The following is a 14,725-nucleotide window of genomic DNA, read 5'->3' as shown; positions in this document are numbered from 1 at the left end:
ACAGCTCCTTCCATAGGCCAAAATAAAAAGCATTCCATAAAAGACGACGCCGCTCACCGGCGTCGCCAATAAAGGTGTAACTTGTAATCTTTTATCAATTTACAATTTAAATCGTGTACTTTGATAATACTTTGATATCATTACTTTGTATTGAAAAACATGAAATAAATAATTGAATGTTATTGCATTTGGAAATAACATTAATATAAGTGATATTTGCAAAGCATCGCACGCAGAAATGTTTCAAATACGTGATGAAAATCATAGAACTTAATTGAATAAACTACAAATAGAAAATTGCGAATCAAAACGCAGCAAACAAATCTTATAGTATTATTGTTTTGCAAATCTTAAACAAACAAACACATTTGATAAACAAACACATTAAAAAAACACACAAAAACAAGCAAACGAACAAAGTACTTTTATAATAAATCAAGGATCACTGTGTTGTAAATCATAGTATAGTTAAATGATTAAAAATATTTTACATGAAACTAACACATTGAATTTCAATTAAAATGCAAACTTTTAATAACTCATCCAAATTGTTTACAAAAAATTGGCTGTTGTAAATACAATAGAGTTAATTTTATAAAAAAAAATCTATGTTCAATTTGCAAAATCTGAAGTATATTAACTTTCGAAATAGAATATTAATACATATAAACCCATTGTATGATGCGAGAAATGTAGAACGGTGAGCTCAAGTGACTTTTCGGGTAAAATGCACGATGAAATATGCATAAAATAACTTGAATGTCAATTTTTGGAAATTTGTAGTTTTTGATTCTTATTTGATTTTCGTCAAATATGATTATAACATAAATCATTTGATAACTATTTTCGCTAAGTTAACGAAATAATAAACAAACGCATTCAGAATATCAATGTGTATATATCAAATAAAATCACAACGTATAAAATTTCAGACTTCCAAAAGCATGTAAAATGCTACATCGACCTGTCAAAGACAGATTTTGCCGTAAAGTCACGCGAGATTCAGATTAACGGTATCATATAGACGAGTATTGATAACAATGAAAATAGAAAATGACGTTTCGTCATGCTTTGAGAAACTATTACGCTTTGTACGAGGAATAAACAAAGATTGTAATGAAATTATGATGCTGCCATACACACAAAAATATGAAAAATATGAAAGTATTTTATAAAAAAGAGAAAAAAAGCGTATTGACTGTTACACAATAAGATAGTTCTAGTAATATTCCGCTTGTAGGTGTAGGGCAAACAAAAAGCAAGATCGATATATAAGTGAAATGATTAAACAATTATAGAAACATTATGTTTTAATGTACCTGGTTTAAAAAAAATAAGCGATGCGGAGTCGTGAAGTTAATTAATTTGAAAATTTCTAAAAAAATGTCTTATGAAAGCGTCCGAATCTGACATTAGATCATTCATATTAAAGTGGAATGGTCTAAAATGGACACATTTCCCATAAGCATTTCAAACATTGATAAAAAAAACAATTGAAATGTATATGGATATTGTTACGAAATATGTCCTGGAAAAAAAAAATTACCATCTATATAAATAATAATAGTGTATAATTCTTTCGAGGTTTGTTTTATGTATGATACTAAATATTATCAACATAAGAAAATGTCTTAATCTTTTTAAAACAATGTTTGAAAAACATTTCATTATTGTTTTTCAATTTATTATGCTACAGTTTCACACCAGCATATACGTGTAGAACACTTGGTTTAATGTGAGCATTCTCTTCAAATTAACAAATTAACTAGCACATCAAAGCAGCAAATCATAAAAACTATTTATCAGTAAATTTACATCAATCATTTACATTTATCTATATAGATGGTACAAGAAATATAGCTGAAATTCTTAAAATAATAATCCTAATCAATTAGGATACCTGCAAAATTATTAAAGTACCAAATGACTTGCAATTAGCTTTAATAAATGAAATCCAATAATACATTATTGCCACGTTCAGACGTGAAATGCAAATAAATAATTGTCAATGTATAATTACGTGTCCCTGTAAAGTAAATTTCCTGTCAAGACTCGAGTGATATACGAGTATATACCAGATATCTAATTTCCTCAATTTGAACGGCGCTAATAATTTCATTAAGAAAACAAATCTACACATTCTGCCAATTTCTAATTGCAATTCTGCTCGTGGAGTATGTCTAGTGATGATATTTAATTAAGTTAGAAGAGCATGTAATTTAGGGCGAATGCATTAACAGAACTTTCATTGACACAATAGTGTATACTTATTATCTAGTGATCAAAAATGAAATGTTTATTTGTGTTTAAAAACTTGGCCAGGACAAAGTAAAGCTATCACATGTTCATGTTAGATTGCCAAATAAAAATATGTGAACATTATTAAACAGCAGCATCACTGTCTAATGAATAAGATTCATCCGCGTAAATGTATCTTGTTAGAATGGCCGTTGCATTGTTTGGTCATTGTCTAGAATCTCTTTTCAAATTAACAAAAATGTTCTTTCTAAAAGAACAGGACTTAAATATCCTTATACAAACGAATAGTTTGCAACACATTTGTGAAATTATATAATTTTATGGGTTTTTTTTTATGAAAAAAGACATTTTATTTAAATGAACTAATTTTCAGTGGTTATCTGTGTTCGAATTTAAAGCTGACAAGTTAGCTTTTGTATAAGTTTTATTTGTGTCGATAAATAGATTAATATGTGAGTGCGATATGTACACATTTTGTCCAATCTTATAATGGTCACTCACGCCAATTGTCCCACCGTTGGCATTGTACGTCTTGTTAGAGAAAAATACACTACTAATTCGAATCCATAAGTAAATAATATTTTCTTATCACAATATGAAAAATATCAATTATGCAGTTATGATATGTAATGTGACGAGTCGATCATGATGGAAACTATGTCAATATGTGTCTCGTTACTAGCCACAAATTCGAGATACAATTAAGTGTCTGAAGTGTCTTATTAAATGTCTTATTAAGTGTCTGAATTTGTTTTGTTAAACTTTGTTAAACAGGTTACAATTGCGTTCCGAGCAATGAGAAATGCCCTTAATACATCGAAAATTAAATTGTGAATGCCCAGGAAAAATTAAATTTTAGATTTAGATTTATATAAAACTGGACATTAAAACAACAATGACATGTACCTGATTGCGTTGTAACACCGCACTTTGGGGTCCAACGCACTATGGGGTCAAAACCGAGTTACATATCAACGCACTCTGAGTTGATAAAAAAGATAAATGTTTATAGGATGTATAAAACAATTGAAACAATAATTTCATGAAATATATTCTCTTTGTAATTATATCAGCATATGTGGGATACAACAACAATCGGCAATTTCCTAAATAGCAAAGCTTTGCTTAGATAGAAAATAATTGTCCATATTCCGTATACAAATAGTGAAATAACATTATTAAATACATTTTTACTTCTAGCTTGAAAATATTATGTTTTGTGTTAAGATTAACATTATATGTTCACATTCACATACATATGACGTAGATCACCAATCCACAGGTAGATAATCACTAACAAATGTCCATATGTGTTTATGAACACTCACATATAAAAACAATAATTTCAGTTATCACAGGGTAAGCAAGTATATCTATAGCAAGTATACAATGTTTTCTTCCAACAGACCTTGATTTAGTCAAAGGGCAACGCTCTGTAACACCGCACTTTGGGGTCAAACGCACTTTGGGGTCCGACCCCAAAGTGCGTTAAACTTCGCACCGCACTTTGGGGTCCAACGCACTTTGGGGTCATAATCGAGAAATTGACCCCAAAGTGCGTTATAATGCTACATATTAACGCACTTTGGGTTCCAGAGGTCTGAGTTCTGCTTAAATACTGAGTACTGACTTATTTTCGATCTGCGACATTGAAATATTTGAGGTGGAGTTCAAGATGGCGGTCAATACTTTATGATGCTAAAGTGATAAAAGTTTCATTTATTTTAAATCTTGAAATATCTAAAAATTGTGTTCATATAACAAAATTACGGTGGCATAAAAGTGACATTTTCATTTTTGTTTTTGTTTTTAGTTTTGCATACATATTTTATTTTAGTTTTTAGTACATATTTTATTTTTGTTTTTCGTACATATCTTAGCCAAACAAAACAGAGTAATCGCTATTGACCCACCAAACAGCCTTCATATCTCATAACAGCCCATAGCACAGTGGTTTGGTCACATTTTGGCCAATTTTTGGAATCGGCCCAGTCGTTTTCGGCAGGGCAAGTCTGGTTTCGGCCGACCCTTTTCGGCCCATTTTTTAAATTATATGTATCTCATATAATTATTGGTTATTATTATTATATACGATTATATTAGTGTCTATTTGGAAAGGGCTGTTGATTGGTGATCAGTTATTATTCTATGAATATGCACAACTCAACCCCAGCCCTTGAGAATAACGGGGGAGGGATTGACATTAAACCAAGCCGACCACTGGTAAAATCTTCGCCCTGCGGGGGATACTCAGATAATAAAATTCCTGCCTTATGCCATGCACGGAACAGCGCAAACATCAAAACACGATTCTTTTTTTAACCCGCACTCCCCCCGGGGGGGGGGGGGGGCAAGGGAGGTGATTACAAATGACGGGGGTATTACAATAATGCACAATAAAAGATCTAAATATGTCCTTATATTCCACTGATTTAGAAAAAATGCTTAAAGCTTTGAAGGATTTTTATGAAACTTGGGTCAATTCTTTAGCATATCCAGATAATGTGCAGAACTTATATGCCAAGTGTGCCGGCTCAAGGTCATGGTCACACCTACAGGTCAAAGGATTAAGACTTAGGTTTCATGTCCGCTCCTTATCTTCTAAATCCCATGATTTTAAGGCACCTTGTGTCACATATATTTATATATATATACTAAAAAGTTTTGCTTTTTTTTTTACCTCCAAAAATGACAATGTTGGTATTTGCAAATGGGGCACTGTAATTTTAGATGGCGAACTGTTTGAAAATGGTGTTTTACAAATGGCGTAATTATCCAAACATCTATTTTGCAAATGGCGTCATGTAAAAATATATACGAAACAACAAAAATAAAATATATACAAAAAACTAAAATAAAATATGTATGCAAAACTAAAATAAAATATGTATGCAAACTAAAAAAGAATATTATGCAAAACTGAAAAAAGTATGTATTCAAAACCAAAAAAAAAAAATATGTACGACAAACAAAAAAAAGAATATGTACGGAAAAAAAAAAGAATATCGGAAAAAAAAGTATCAAAAAAATGCAAATGTCACTTTTATGCCACCGTTCAAAATACTCTAGTACAGAAATTGTGTTTTCCTAAAATTAAAAGATGCTGCGAAAAATATCCCGTTCTGTCATTTACTTGATAAATTGAGCCCCATTTTAAATATGTTGGGAATGAAATAAAATGCAGTTAATATTTTGTTCCAAAGAACTATAAATATACTCTATTGCAATGTTCTGGTGAAACATCAATTTATTCGATCGGACTATAAATAGTGATTTTACAAATGCATTATTAAGCTTATCAACAAAATTAAGGTTTTTTTGTAAGCTCCGTAACAACAGTTCGCCAGAGGCTTTTTAATGGGAAATCTTACATACTTCTTTAGAAAGAGCAAACGTGAATTTTATAATGTTAAATAAAATAATGGTATCAGAGAAATGTAAGATGCTTGTTACCTGAATAAAGTAGCGATAAGTGTGAAATTATTTGTCATAAAAGTAGTCAAAACAATGTAGTATTTGACTTCCATATAAAATAGTAATTCACTTTAACTGTACTCATCATTGCCAAAAAGCAACAGATGAAAAAGATGGTTCAGGTAATTGGCCAATGTGTATTTTTTGTATAATATAGAAGAAAATCGAAATAAAAAAGCTTTTAAGAAAAACAAATTAAAGCATAATGGGCCTTTAAAACGTTATTTTTAACCCTCGGGGAGATCGATACCCCACAATCCCCTATATACCCCCTGTGAGAATTTTACATTATTCTGAAGCTCCGCTCTTAATGTACTTAAATAGTTGATATTTTTAGTACTGCCTGTACGGACTACTACTTAAAGCCGCATCTACACCTAGTTAAGTTTCTTGCTAAATAAATGGCTATTTCAACATAATAATTATCAGGCACATTTGTTACTGAAATTTCTTACTAAGATTACCCAGAATTTATACCTTTGTCTATGCTAAGACTATCATATTTCTATAAAATGTGTAAATAAAAAAACGGGAAAATAATGCATTTAGCTAAAAACAATGGAGTTAATGAAACGTGTACATTCTTTTAAAATAAATGGAAAATTTGAGAAAAAAATATTTTAAGCTTAATAATTGATACAAATTATTTGGTAATTTATTTGGTGAAAGTTCTTCACTTACTAATCAATACCATTTAAATCCCTATTGATTCTACTATAATTCAGGGCACATGTTTGTGTCTATTTAATACCTTGATTTTTTATTTACCATTGGTTATTTAAAACAAAATGAACATTAATTTTCTTATGACCCCAAAGTGCGGTCGTTTGCCTGATGTTAAAAAATGCATATGTACCTGTTTAACGCAGGTCGGACCCCAAAGTGCGTTTGACCACAAAGTGCGGTGTTACAACGCTCTTTTATTTCATTTCGTTGTGTGTATTTGATTCTACATTATCCGTATTAATACTTCTTAAAAGTTCAGCTGGTCAATTGTTTTTTCATATATAGAGTTTTCAAGCAAATCTTAAGAATTAGGGTTAAACCGTACGTACTTGCTGTTTGATAAACAGAATAAAACCGCTTGCTTGATAGCTGCTTAACTGACTTCAATATAATATAAATGATTCTTGCACAAAGTACATATCGATAATGCTGACAGGACATGCTTAATAAAAATACATATTTACAATCATATCGTCTTGAAATTACGAAAAATAACATGACACTAAATGTGTAACATTACTGCAATATTATTTAATTAAGTCAGACAAGGAAGTGTAGAATAATTGTATCAATAATTTAATAAACAATAAATAATTCCCAAACAATCAAATTCAAGTATGTATTTATAAATGGCTGAAAAATGACCAAACAATGCGAATATTAAGGCAGGGATGTCATTTTTCCATAGTTTTACGTTCAAGTAGACATATAGAACATATACAATAGTTACAACTATCATTACATATCATTAGTATCGACTGATTGACTTATTTTCTACTCCTGCTGGTCAATGAATATTTGAAGCCGTCTACCGCTTCTCTTTTCTTATGCAAAAGGTTTTGGAAAAAGGGAGATCCTCAACAAGCAATTAAACAACATCAGTATGTGAAAATCGCAATTTTTGATAAATTTTATAATACTTCAACAACAACAATAGTTGCTGTTTTGTTGAAATTAAATGGTTTTGTAAGCATAACTGTATCATTTATTTTAAAGTTTGTATTATTAACATGACTAGTCAAACTAAGTGTAATTTTCATGTGATTTTGTTGTTTTATTGCCTCCAAATGATCAATCTATTTACAGTGTTTTTTTATAATTCTTTCTTTATAATAAAAAATATTCATCGTAGATACACTTATATGTATTTAGCGCACTAAATATTCATTTAATTTATCACAGTTTTTTTCTAATGGCTACATTGTTGATAGGCATGATACATTGTTGATAGGCATAATATGTTTTAAAAGTATGAACTGTTTCACCTAATCTAAAATATATGTTAACATGAACATCATCATTACATATATAGTTATGTTGTAATTGATACATGAATACATATGTAAATGTTGACATATATATTATTATCATTCGGATAACATAGATGTAAGCAAAATTAAACTAAGATTTAACGTAATTGTATACATATCATTAAACAAAACAATTTCGGAGAATCCCATTCACACTAATTGAAATAAAAAAACTCACTTTTAGGAGTATTGTGTTTGAGACATTTTATATGGCTCTTTTAGCCGATTGAATAGAATTCTAAACTTGACTTAGAGAAATGTTAGCGTGCTGGGGTGTCAGTTACATTACTCATTCTTATCAATAAATTATTGTCTGTTAACATCACTCGGAATGTCTTGGGACTGTTCAGTCCATCAATCTTACGTAAGTTCGTTTCAAAGACATACAATTAAGATTTATCGGTATTATAATTTCACTGAATGTCATCTTTAACGTAGTGATAAAGAGACTTAAGTACTGATTTCTTTTTATTTCGTTTTAAGTTCATTAAAGTATTTAAAATCTAAGCTGTAAATGTTTAGATACTACATAAGAGAAGAGTGTTTATGAATATGAGAAACGCGTCCTTCCCGTCGGAAAACGTAGAACATGTTTTAGCTTCTTCTTTCGATGGGTTAACCTAAAACATAATATGTTCATATAATGCTAATTAAGGTTTTTGTTGACATTATATTGAATACTTATATATTGGTGTCTTGACTTTAATCAGTTTTAAATTCAAACTTCTTTGAATGTTAATTTATTGTACATAACTATTCAACACCAGGTTGAAATAAATTTGACGTTCATCAATCATAATTTAACAGCAGTAATAGATTTCACTAACGGTATATTTGATCGCATAATTATGCGATATTCAAAACTTTCTCCGTGGCGAAAACAAAATTCTTAAATGATTCGCATCATAAGACAGCGTTGTGAAAACCCCAGATTTAACAAGTCAGGATCGCCTGGAAGCTCTTATCAGTTTCAGGAGAAATATTTCTCAGTTCAAACAAGCAACGTGGGTGTTATCTAATAATATTGTCTAAGTAATACAGTGAAAGTATCAAAGCAAGCTCCGACCATACATCTTGATAACATATGTTTTTATTCAATAAAATTTACACACGTTGACATTCTTTTTATTTTTACATTTTAGCATTTTAACTGAATGCACATTATTGTTTTTGTTTATACATTGTATTCGTATCTGTTGGAATTTTCATTTAAAACTGTTTTAGCTTTTGCTTTTCTCAAGCAGTTTCTTGAGTAATTTTGCATTTTTGACTTCTGATTATAGGTTGTGAAACGACATGCATTCTGAGTCTCGTAACATGGAATTTCTATTAAGTCTTCAATCACATCATTATCGTGCCAATGGAATACTTTATCACTTCTTCTATGTCTCATCATGTCTCGATCGCCGGAAATATAAAAAAAACATTTTTGTTATCACGTAATCATATATTCTCTTAGATCAATTTTGTACTGCTTTGGATTCCTTATACGTTTATTAAAGAAAATTATACAAAACAGTAACATGATTATTGACATATTTGATAGTCATTACTTTCGGTGTTTTATAAAAAGATGTATGCCCCTAGTAATGACTCGGATCAGTGTAAAATAATATCGTTTGAGACCAATTAAACCTTATTTTGCTCAAACGTTAAGTGATTAACCTTTGCCACTTGTACAGAGTCAGTTCAACCTGTACATATATACTGTTGGCTGACCAACTTTAGATATTATATCATATTGACATAGTTGATAATGGACACTTACAGGAAATGAAGCTTGGAAAGCTCTTTTAATAAATTCGGCCATACAGGGAAGTGTATATTAATCTGTAGACAATTCGTCATGTATATATTCAGTTCAGCATTTCTACGTATTAAAAAAAGAATTTCCAGATAAATATTACCGTTAAACTGAAATCTAAAGACTGAAGTATAGTCAGTATTGCATAGAATTCCGATTTAATTCCTCCATAGATAATTTATGACCAGATAAAGCAATGAATAGTATCTTGCACATATTCCATTTTATTTCTAATTACAACATGTGTTTAAAAGCTAGGGAATAAAACAGACCAATTAGATTGTGACAGTTGTTTAATATGTGCGGCACCGTAATTCTACACCTTTTATTTTCAAATAAATCAATACTTAAGAATGGGTTAAAAGAATTCAATTCACAATTTATGGTTGATCAAAGGCCTATACTGTGCTAATCGTTTTTAAGCCTGTGCACGTATAGCTTTTGAAATCATTAATTATTTTTGTATTTGTTTTTGTTTGTTTGGTGCACCAAACAAAATAATAAAATGCTTTTCTATAAAGATATGTTTGTTTTGTGTATATGTTTTATAACTGTTTTGTCTAAATTCATAATGACTTATCTTGTTAATGTATCTATTGTTTGTCACTCAACTTGTAACAATCATTTTTCTGTTTTGAAAAATAAAGATGGTGTTACAGAACACCAGAGACGATAAGCAGACTCATTTCCTTATTTGTATAATGCCGTCGCAATAAGTAAAAATTTAAACATTATCTTCTTTTGATTCTTATAACTTTGTAATTATCTAAAACATGCCATTGGCACGAGTATACATGTATTAATATTTGATCATTGACTTGCCAATTATTTAACAAGTTTGTTTAACAGCCAAATATGAAGAAAATATTGTCCTCGAATGGGGTAAGGAATTTACGTGTCTTGATCTCTTAATTATACATTTTAGTATATACATGTACTACTACGGAAAAATAATGACCATGGTGAAGTTTCTAACTCACTTTGCATGGTCTTCAAATTTCAAGTTAGCTCAAAAGTGTTCATTTCATGCCCTCGAAGTACTCCCCGTGGCTAGAAATGCAAAGTTTCAGCCGATATATCCACTTCTTAAAGTCGTCACGGTTCGCTTATTTGGGCACAGTAATAAGGTACTGATGAATGGCAGATCCAAGTGCCTGTCGGGACTTGTATTTCCGCCCAGCAAGAAAGGATTTCAATTTCGGAAACAAAAAGAAAACACATGGGACAAGGTCTGGTGGAGCATATGTAAGTTAAACGTTCCTTTGAAAACAACATGTCCTGTTCAAGCCTGATAAAAAGAAATTGTGGGTTTTTATAGGACATTAACATAATATACAATTTGCAAATATTTGTTACATTTCCTCCAAAATGGCTGCCATATTTTTAACAGGAATATGAGAGATTCTAATAAATGATTTTTTTAAATAATTAATATTATCCTTTTTTCGCACAATTGCCCATGTTGCCAATTTAGATAAGAGAAATAACGTCCAGATAACTTTGACTGTCTTTATCAAGTCTGTCATCGTTTAAAATGATGTAAAATTGATTATATTTGTTTTATATCAAACTGTAGTTGTAAGTTGTAAGAAGTAATGAAAGCAAATGTATATGTTCTATTTACAATATTTGTCTTATTTGATCAGGTATCCAAGCTATAAATTTGGACCCAGGTGCCTGCAACAACATAATTATCATTCCCGCTCGTCTAGATGCCTAATCAAGGTTATATCATGAATTCATTACATCACTTTCTCTTTAATGATTATCAAAATCAAATAAAATGATAACCATGGTAATCATATTACGTAAAATAAAACAAGCTTTTACATCACCAATAGACGTTATCGAAGCAATTGAAACGAATGATCCACTTCATAGCATTCAATACATATTCTTCCTGTATGTCTCCATTGTTTATTGGTCAATTGTTTACATTATTGGCTAATTGTCTGACCAATTCATCGTCTGCCTTGTGCAATTGTGTCCTAGCAGTAATATATTGTTCAATAACGCAACAAGTAACTTATATGACAATTATCTCGTACAAAGACAATGATAAGTCTACTACACAACTAAATTTCTTGAAAAAACTATAAAGTAAATTTACATAACATCAGAAAATAGGTTATATAGAAATTATTTTCTTATCACAGAAAAATTCACTAAAATTTCCAAATTTAGGTAAAAAATGTGAATTCAAATTTATGTTTAATACAAATGAATAGTCAGAATAAATAAAACTATCTATCTAACTATCAAAACTTTAATCAAGGTTTAAGGTGTTGCATTCTTAGAAAAAGGCCTTGTAAAAAGGGACTATTTTCGGATTTATTTTGGTTTTAACTGAATAAAAACAACTAAAACTTTAAAAATAACCAAAATACGAAAAGTTCAAATAATAAGTCAGTATGTAAAAACTTGATAGAACTTAAATGGAAATGAATGTAGTTTGCATTACAATTGAACTATACAAATAACGCAACAAATACATCAGCGAAAGCTTAATGATTTAGTGAAGTACAAGCAAATGAGCATAAAGATCAACAAAGTAAGGCGACGTTCACAGAACGCAAGCCCCGACATAACCCAGCACATCTAGCAGACATAGAACGCAAGTCCCGACATAACCCAGCACTTCTTACAGACACAGAACGCAAGCCCCGACATAACTCAGCACATCTAGCAGACACAGAACGCCAGCCCCGACATAACCCAGCACATCTAGCAGACATAGATTGCAAGCCCCGACATAACCCAGCACATCTAACAGACACAGAACGCAAGCCCCGACATAACCCAACACATCTAGCAGACATAGAACGCAAGCCCCGACATAACCCAGCACATCTTACAGACACAGAACGCAAGCCCCGACATAACCCAGCACATCTAGCAGACACAGAACGCAAGCCCCGACATATCCCAGCACATCTAGCAGACACAGAACTCAAGCCCCGACATAACCCAGCACATCTAGCAGACAAAGAACGCAAGCCCCGACATAACCCAGCACATCTAACAGACACAGAACACAAGCCCCGACATAACCCAGCACATCTAGCAGACACAGAACGCAAGCCCCGACATAACCCAGCACATCTAGCAGACACAGAACGCAAGCCCCGACATAACCCAGCACATCTAACAGACACAGAACGCAAGCCCCGACATAACCCAGCACATCTAGCAGACACAGAACGCAAGCCCCGACATAACCCAGCACATCTAACTGTCACAGAACGCAAGCCCCGACATAACCCAGCACATCTAGCAGACACAGAACGCAAGCCCCGACATAACCCAGCACATCTAGCAGACACAGAACGCAAGCCCCGACATAACCCAGCACATCTAGCAGACACAGAACGCAAGCCCCGACATAACCCAGCACATCTAGCAGACACAGACCGCAAGCCCCGACATAACCCAGCACATCTAGCAGACACAGAACGCAAGCCCCGACACAACCCAGCACATCTAACAGACACAGAACGCAAGCCCCGACATAACCCAGCACATCTAGCAGAGAATTTAGAAGCTACCGACTCAGCCAAAGAGAGGACATAACAACAGATAACGTGGGGGGACAATAACTGTAACAATTAAAAAGTGAAACGGTAAGAACTAAGATATAAGAATTAAAGGGATAAAGTTGGGGTTCAAGGAAAGGATGGGTGCAAAATATTTGATATGAAGGAAATAAACATGCCTTTGTCCTCAAATAAGATAATAATGGACTGAAATTATATTGAGATGCAATCCTTACCATTAACTGCAAATGAAATAAGTCACGTACATAACAGTAATGCAATTGTTTTAACTATATACCAGGGATATACACAAATACTGAATATGTTTTTTGGATGATTACCAGTAAGAAAAGAAGCGCCTGAAGCTATTTTTGTTTCATTCATTCCAAATCATTGGTCAAACTGCTCAAATGAATGAACTAAGTTCCTATATCATTGTTTAATTCTTTTCTTCAAAGTATGAATTTAACCTTGATCAAGCGTTGTTTATTTCTATAACGTACTTGAGCAAAAATGTTTATGACTTCTTTAAGATTGGGAACAAGATTTGATTTCCAAAGACGCACCTAATGGTTGATGGATTAGCAAATTATAGATAGAAAAAGTAAACATTTCATACATAGATCTTGATCAAACTCACGAAAATTATCAAACAATATATCGTATGAGCGTGAAGACGTCATAAACAAGAACGAATTTAAAGTTTATGGAATTTTTTATCCATGCTATGTGTGTTTCATGAAATAAAAACTCAGCATGTAAACTCGAAAGATCAAAAACATGATTCATATTAAATGTTGTATTAAATCGACATGCATTTGTTCATACCTGTATCATAGAACGGAGTGTTAACAATTTTGTGAAGCACTGAAAGTAAGAGTCCTAGATAATAGAAAATAAAAGCAACTAAGCACATTCTTTTCGAATTCTTGACTTCAGATATTTCTTCCTTTTTTAATCGTGCACATTTTTTAAAAAATTAATTGAAAACTTTTGTTGACTAACGGCAAAGTATAGAAATAAAAATATCTCCCAAAACACACTCAAACAAACAAATCTTTGTTCCTTACTAAATTATTCAGTATTCTAAACTTTATGGAAATATTCTGACATTTACAAACATCGGTGATAATACATCTTTCTAACATACGTAATATATTGATTCCGAAGACATTTTAATGTTTCGACAGAAGTAAATATCCTTAAAAAAGAGTGATTGTAAATATTTTGTGAGAAAATATGAAATCACACAATTAGGAAAATGTATATTTGTATGTGACATAAGTTGCAAACCGTTAAAATGTATAATACCATTAAATTTTGCCCTTATATATAGATTTGATTCTGCAATGTATCAAGGGCAAAAAAGCCAAGAATTAAAACATGTTATTAATATGACATCCACGAGGAAGTGGATAATCCTGACATAACTCTAATATGAAACAAGTCAGCGTCAGGTTTACCATAAAATATCTTACATTCTAGATTTGATATTTCTAGACAAACAAATGTTGTGAACATGTAAATAGTTCACTACACACGTTGTTCTTCTCATATCAGTAACAATAGAATAATCAAAAGATTGTGCATCATATCTCTTTCTTCATTTGGAAAAAAAT

General features: G+C 31.6%; 1 protein-coding gene across 1 annotated transcript; it reads left to right on the top strand.

Annotated features, from left to right (window-relative positions):
• The first annotated feature begins 10,792 nt into the window (after nt 1-10,792).
• Nucleotides 10,793-13,143, top strand: LOC132759446 (uncharacterized). The gene is made up of 2 exons (XM_060751213.1): nt 10,793-10,818; nt 12,090-13,143. The coding sequence occupies exons 1-2, from the start codon at nt 10,793-10,795 to the stop codon at nt 13,141-13,143; spliced, it is 1,080 nt and encodes a 359-aa protein (XP_060607196.1).
• The last annotated feature ends 1,582 nt before the right edge of the window (nt 13,144-14,725 follow it).

Source organism: Ruditapes philippinarum, unplaced genomic scaffold, assembly GCF_026571515.1.
Source record: "Ruditapes philippinarum isolate M1 unplaced genomic scaffold, ASM2657151v2 ctg725_1_1_1_1, whole genome shotgun sequence".
Taxonomy (NCBI): Eukaryota; Metazoa; Mollusca; class Bivalvia; order Venerida; family Veneridae; genus Ruditapes; species Ruditapes philippinarum.
The sequence above is the reverse complement of the archived record's forward strand: the minus strand, read 5'-3'. Positions and strand labels throughout refer to the sequence as shown.

Excerpts from the sequence above, each read along its gene's own strand:
- LOC132759446 (XM_060751213.1), top strand. The coding sequence starts at position 10,793 with ATGGGACAAGGTCTGGTGGAGCATAT. Across the intron at positions 10,819-12,089 it reads CAAGGTCTGGTGGAGCATAT|TGAAGTACAAGCAAATGAGC; the intron begins GTAAGTTAAACG and ends TTAATGATTTAG.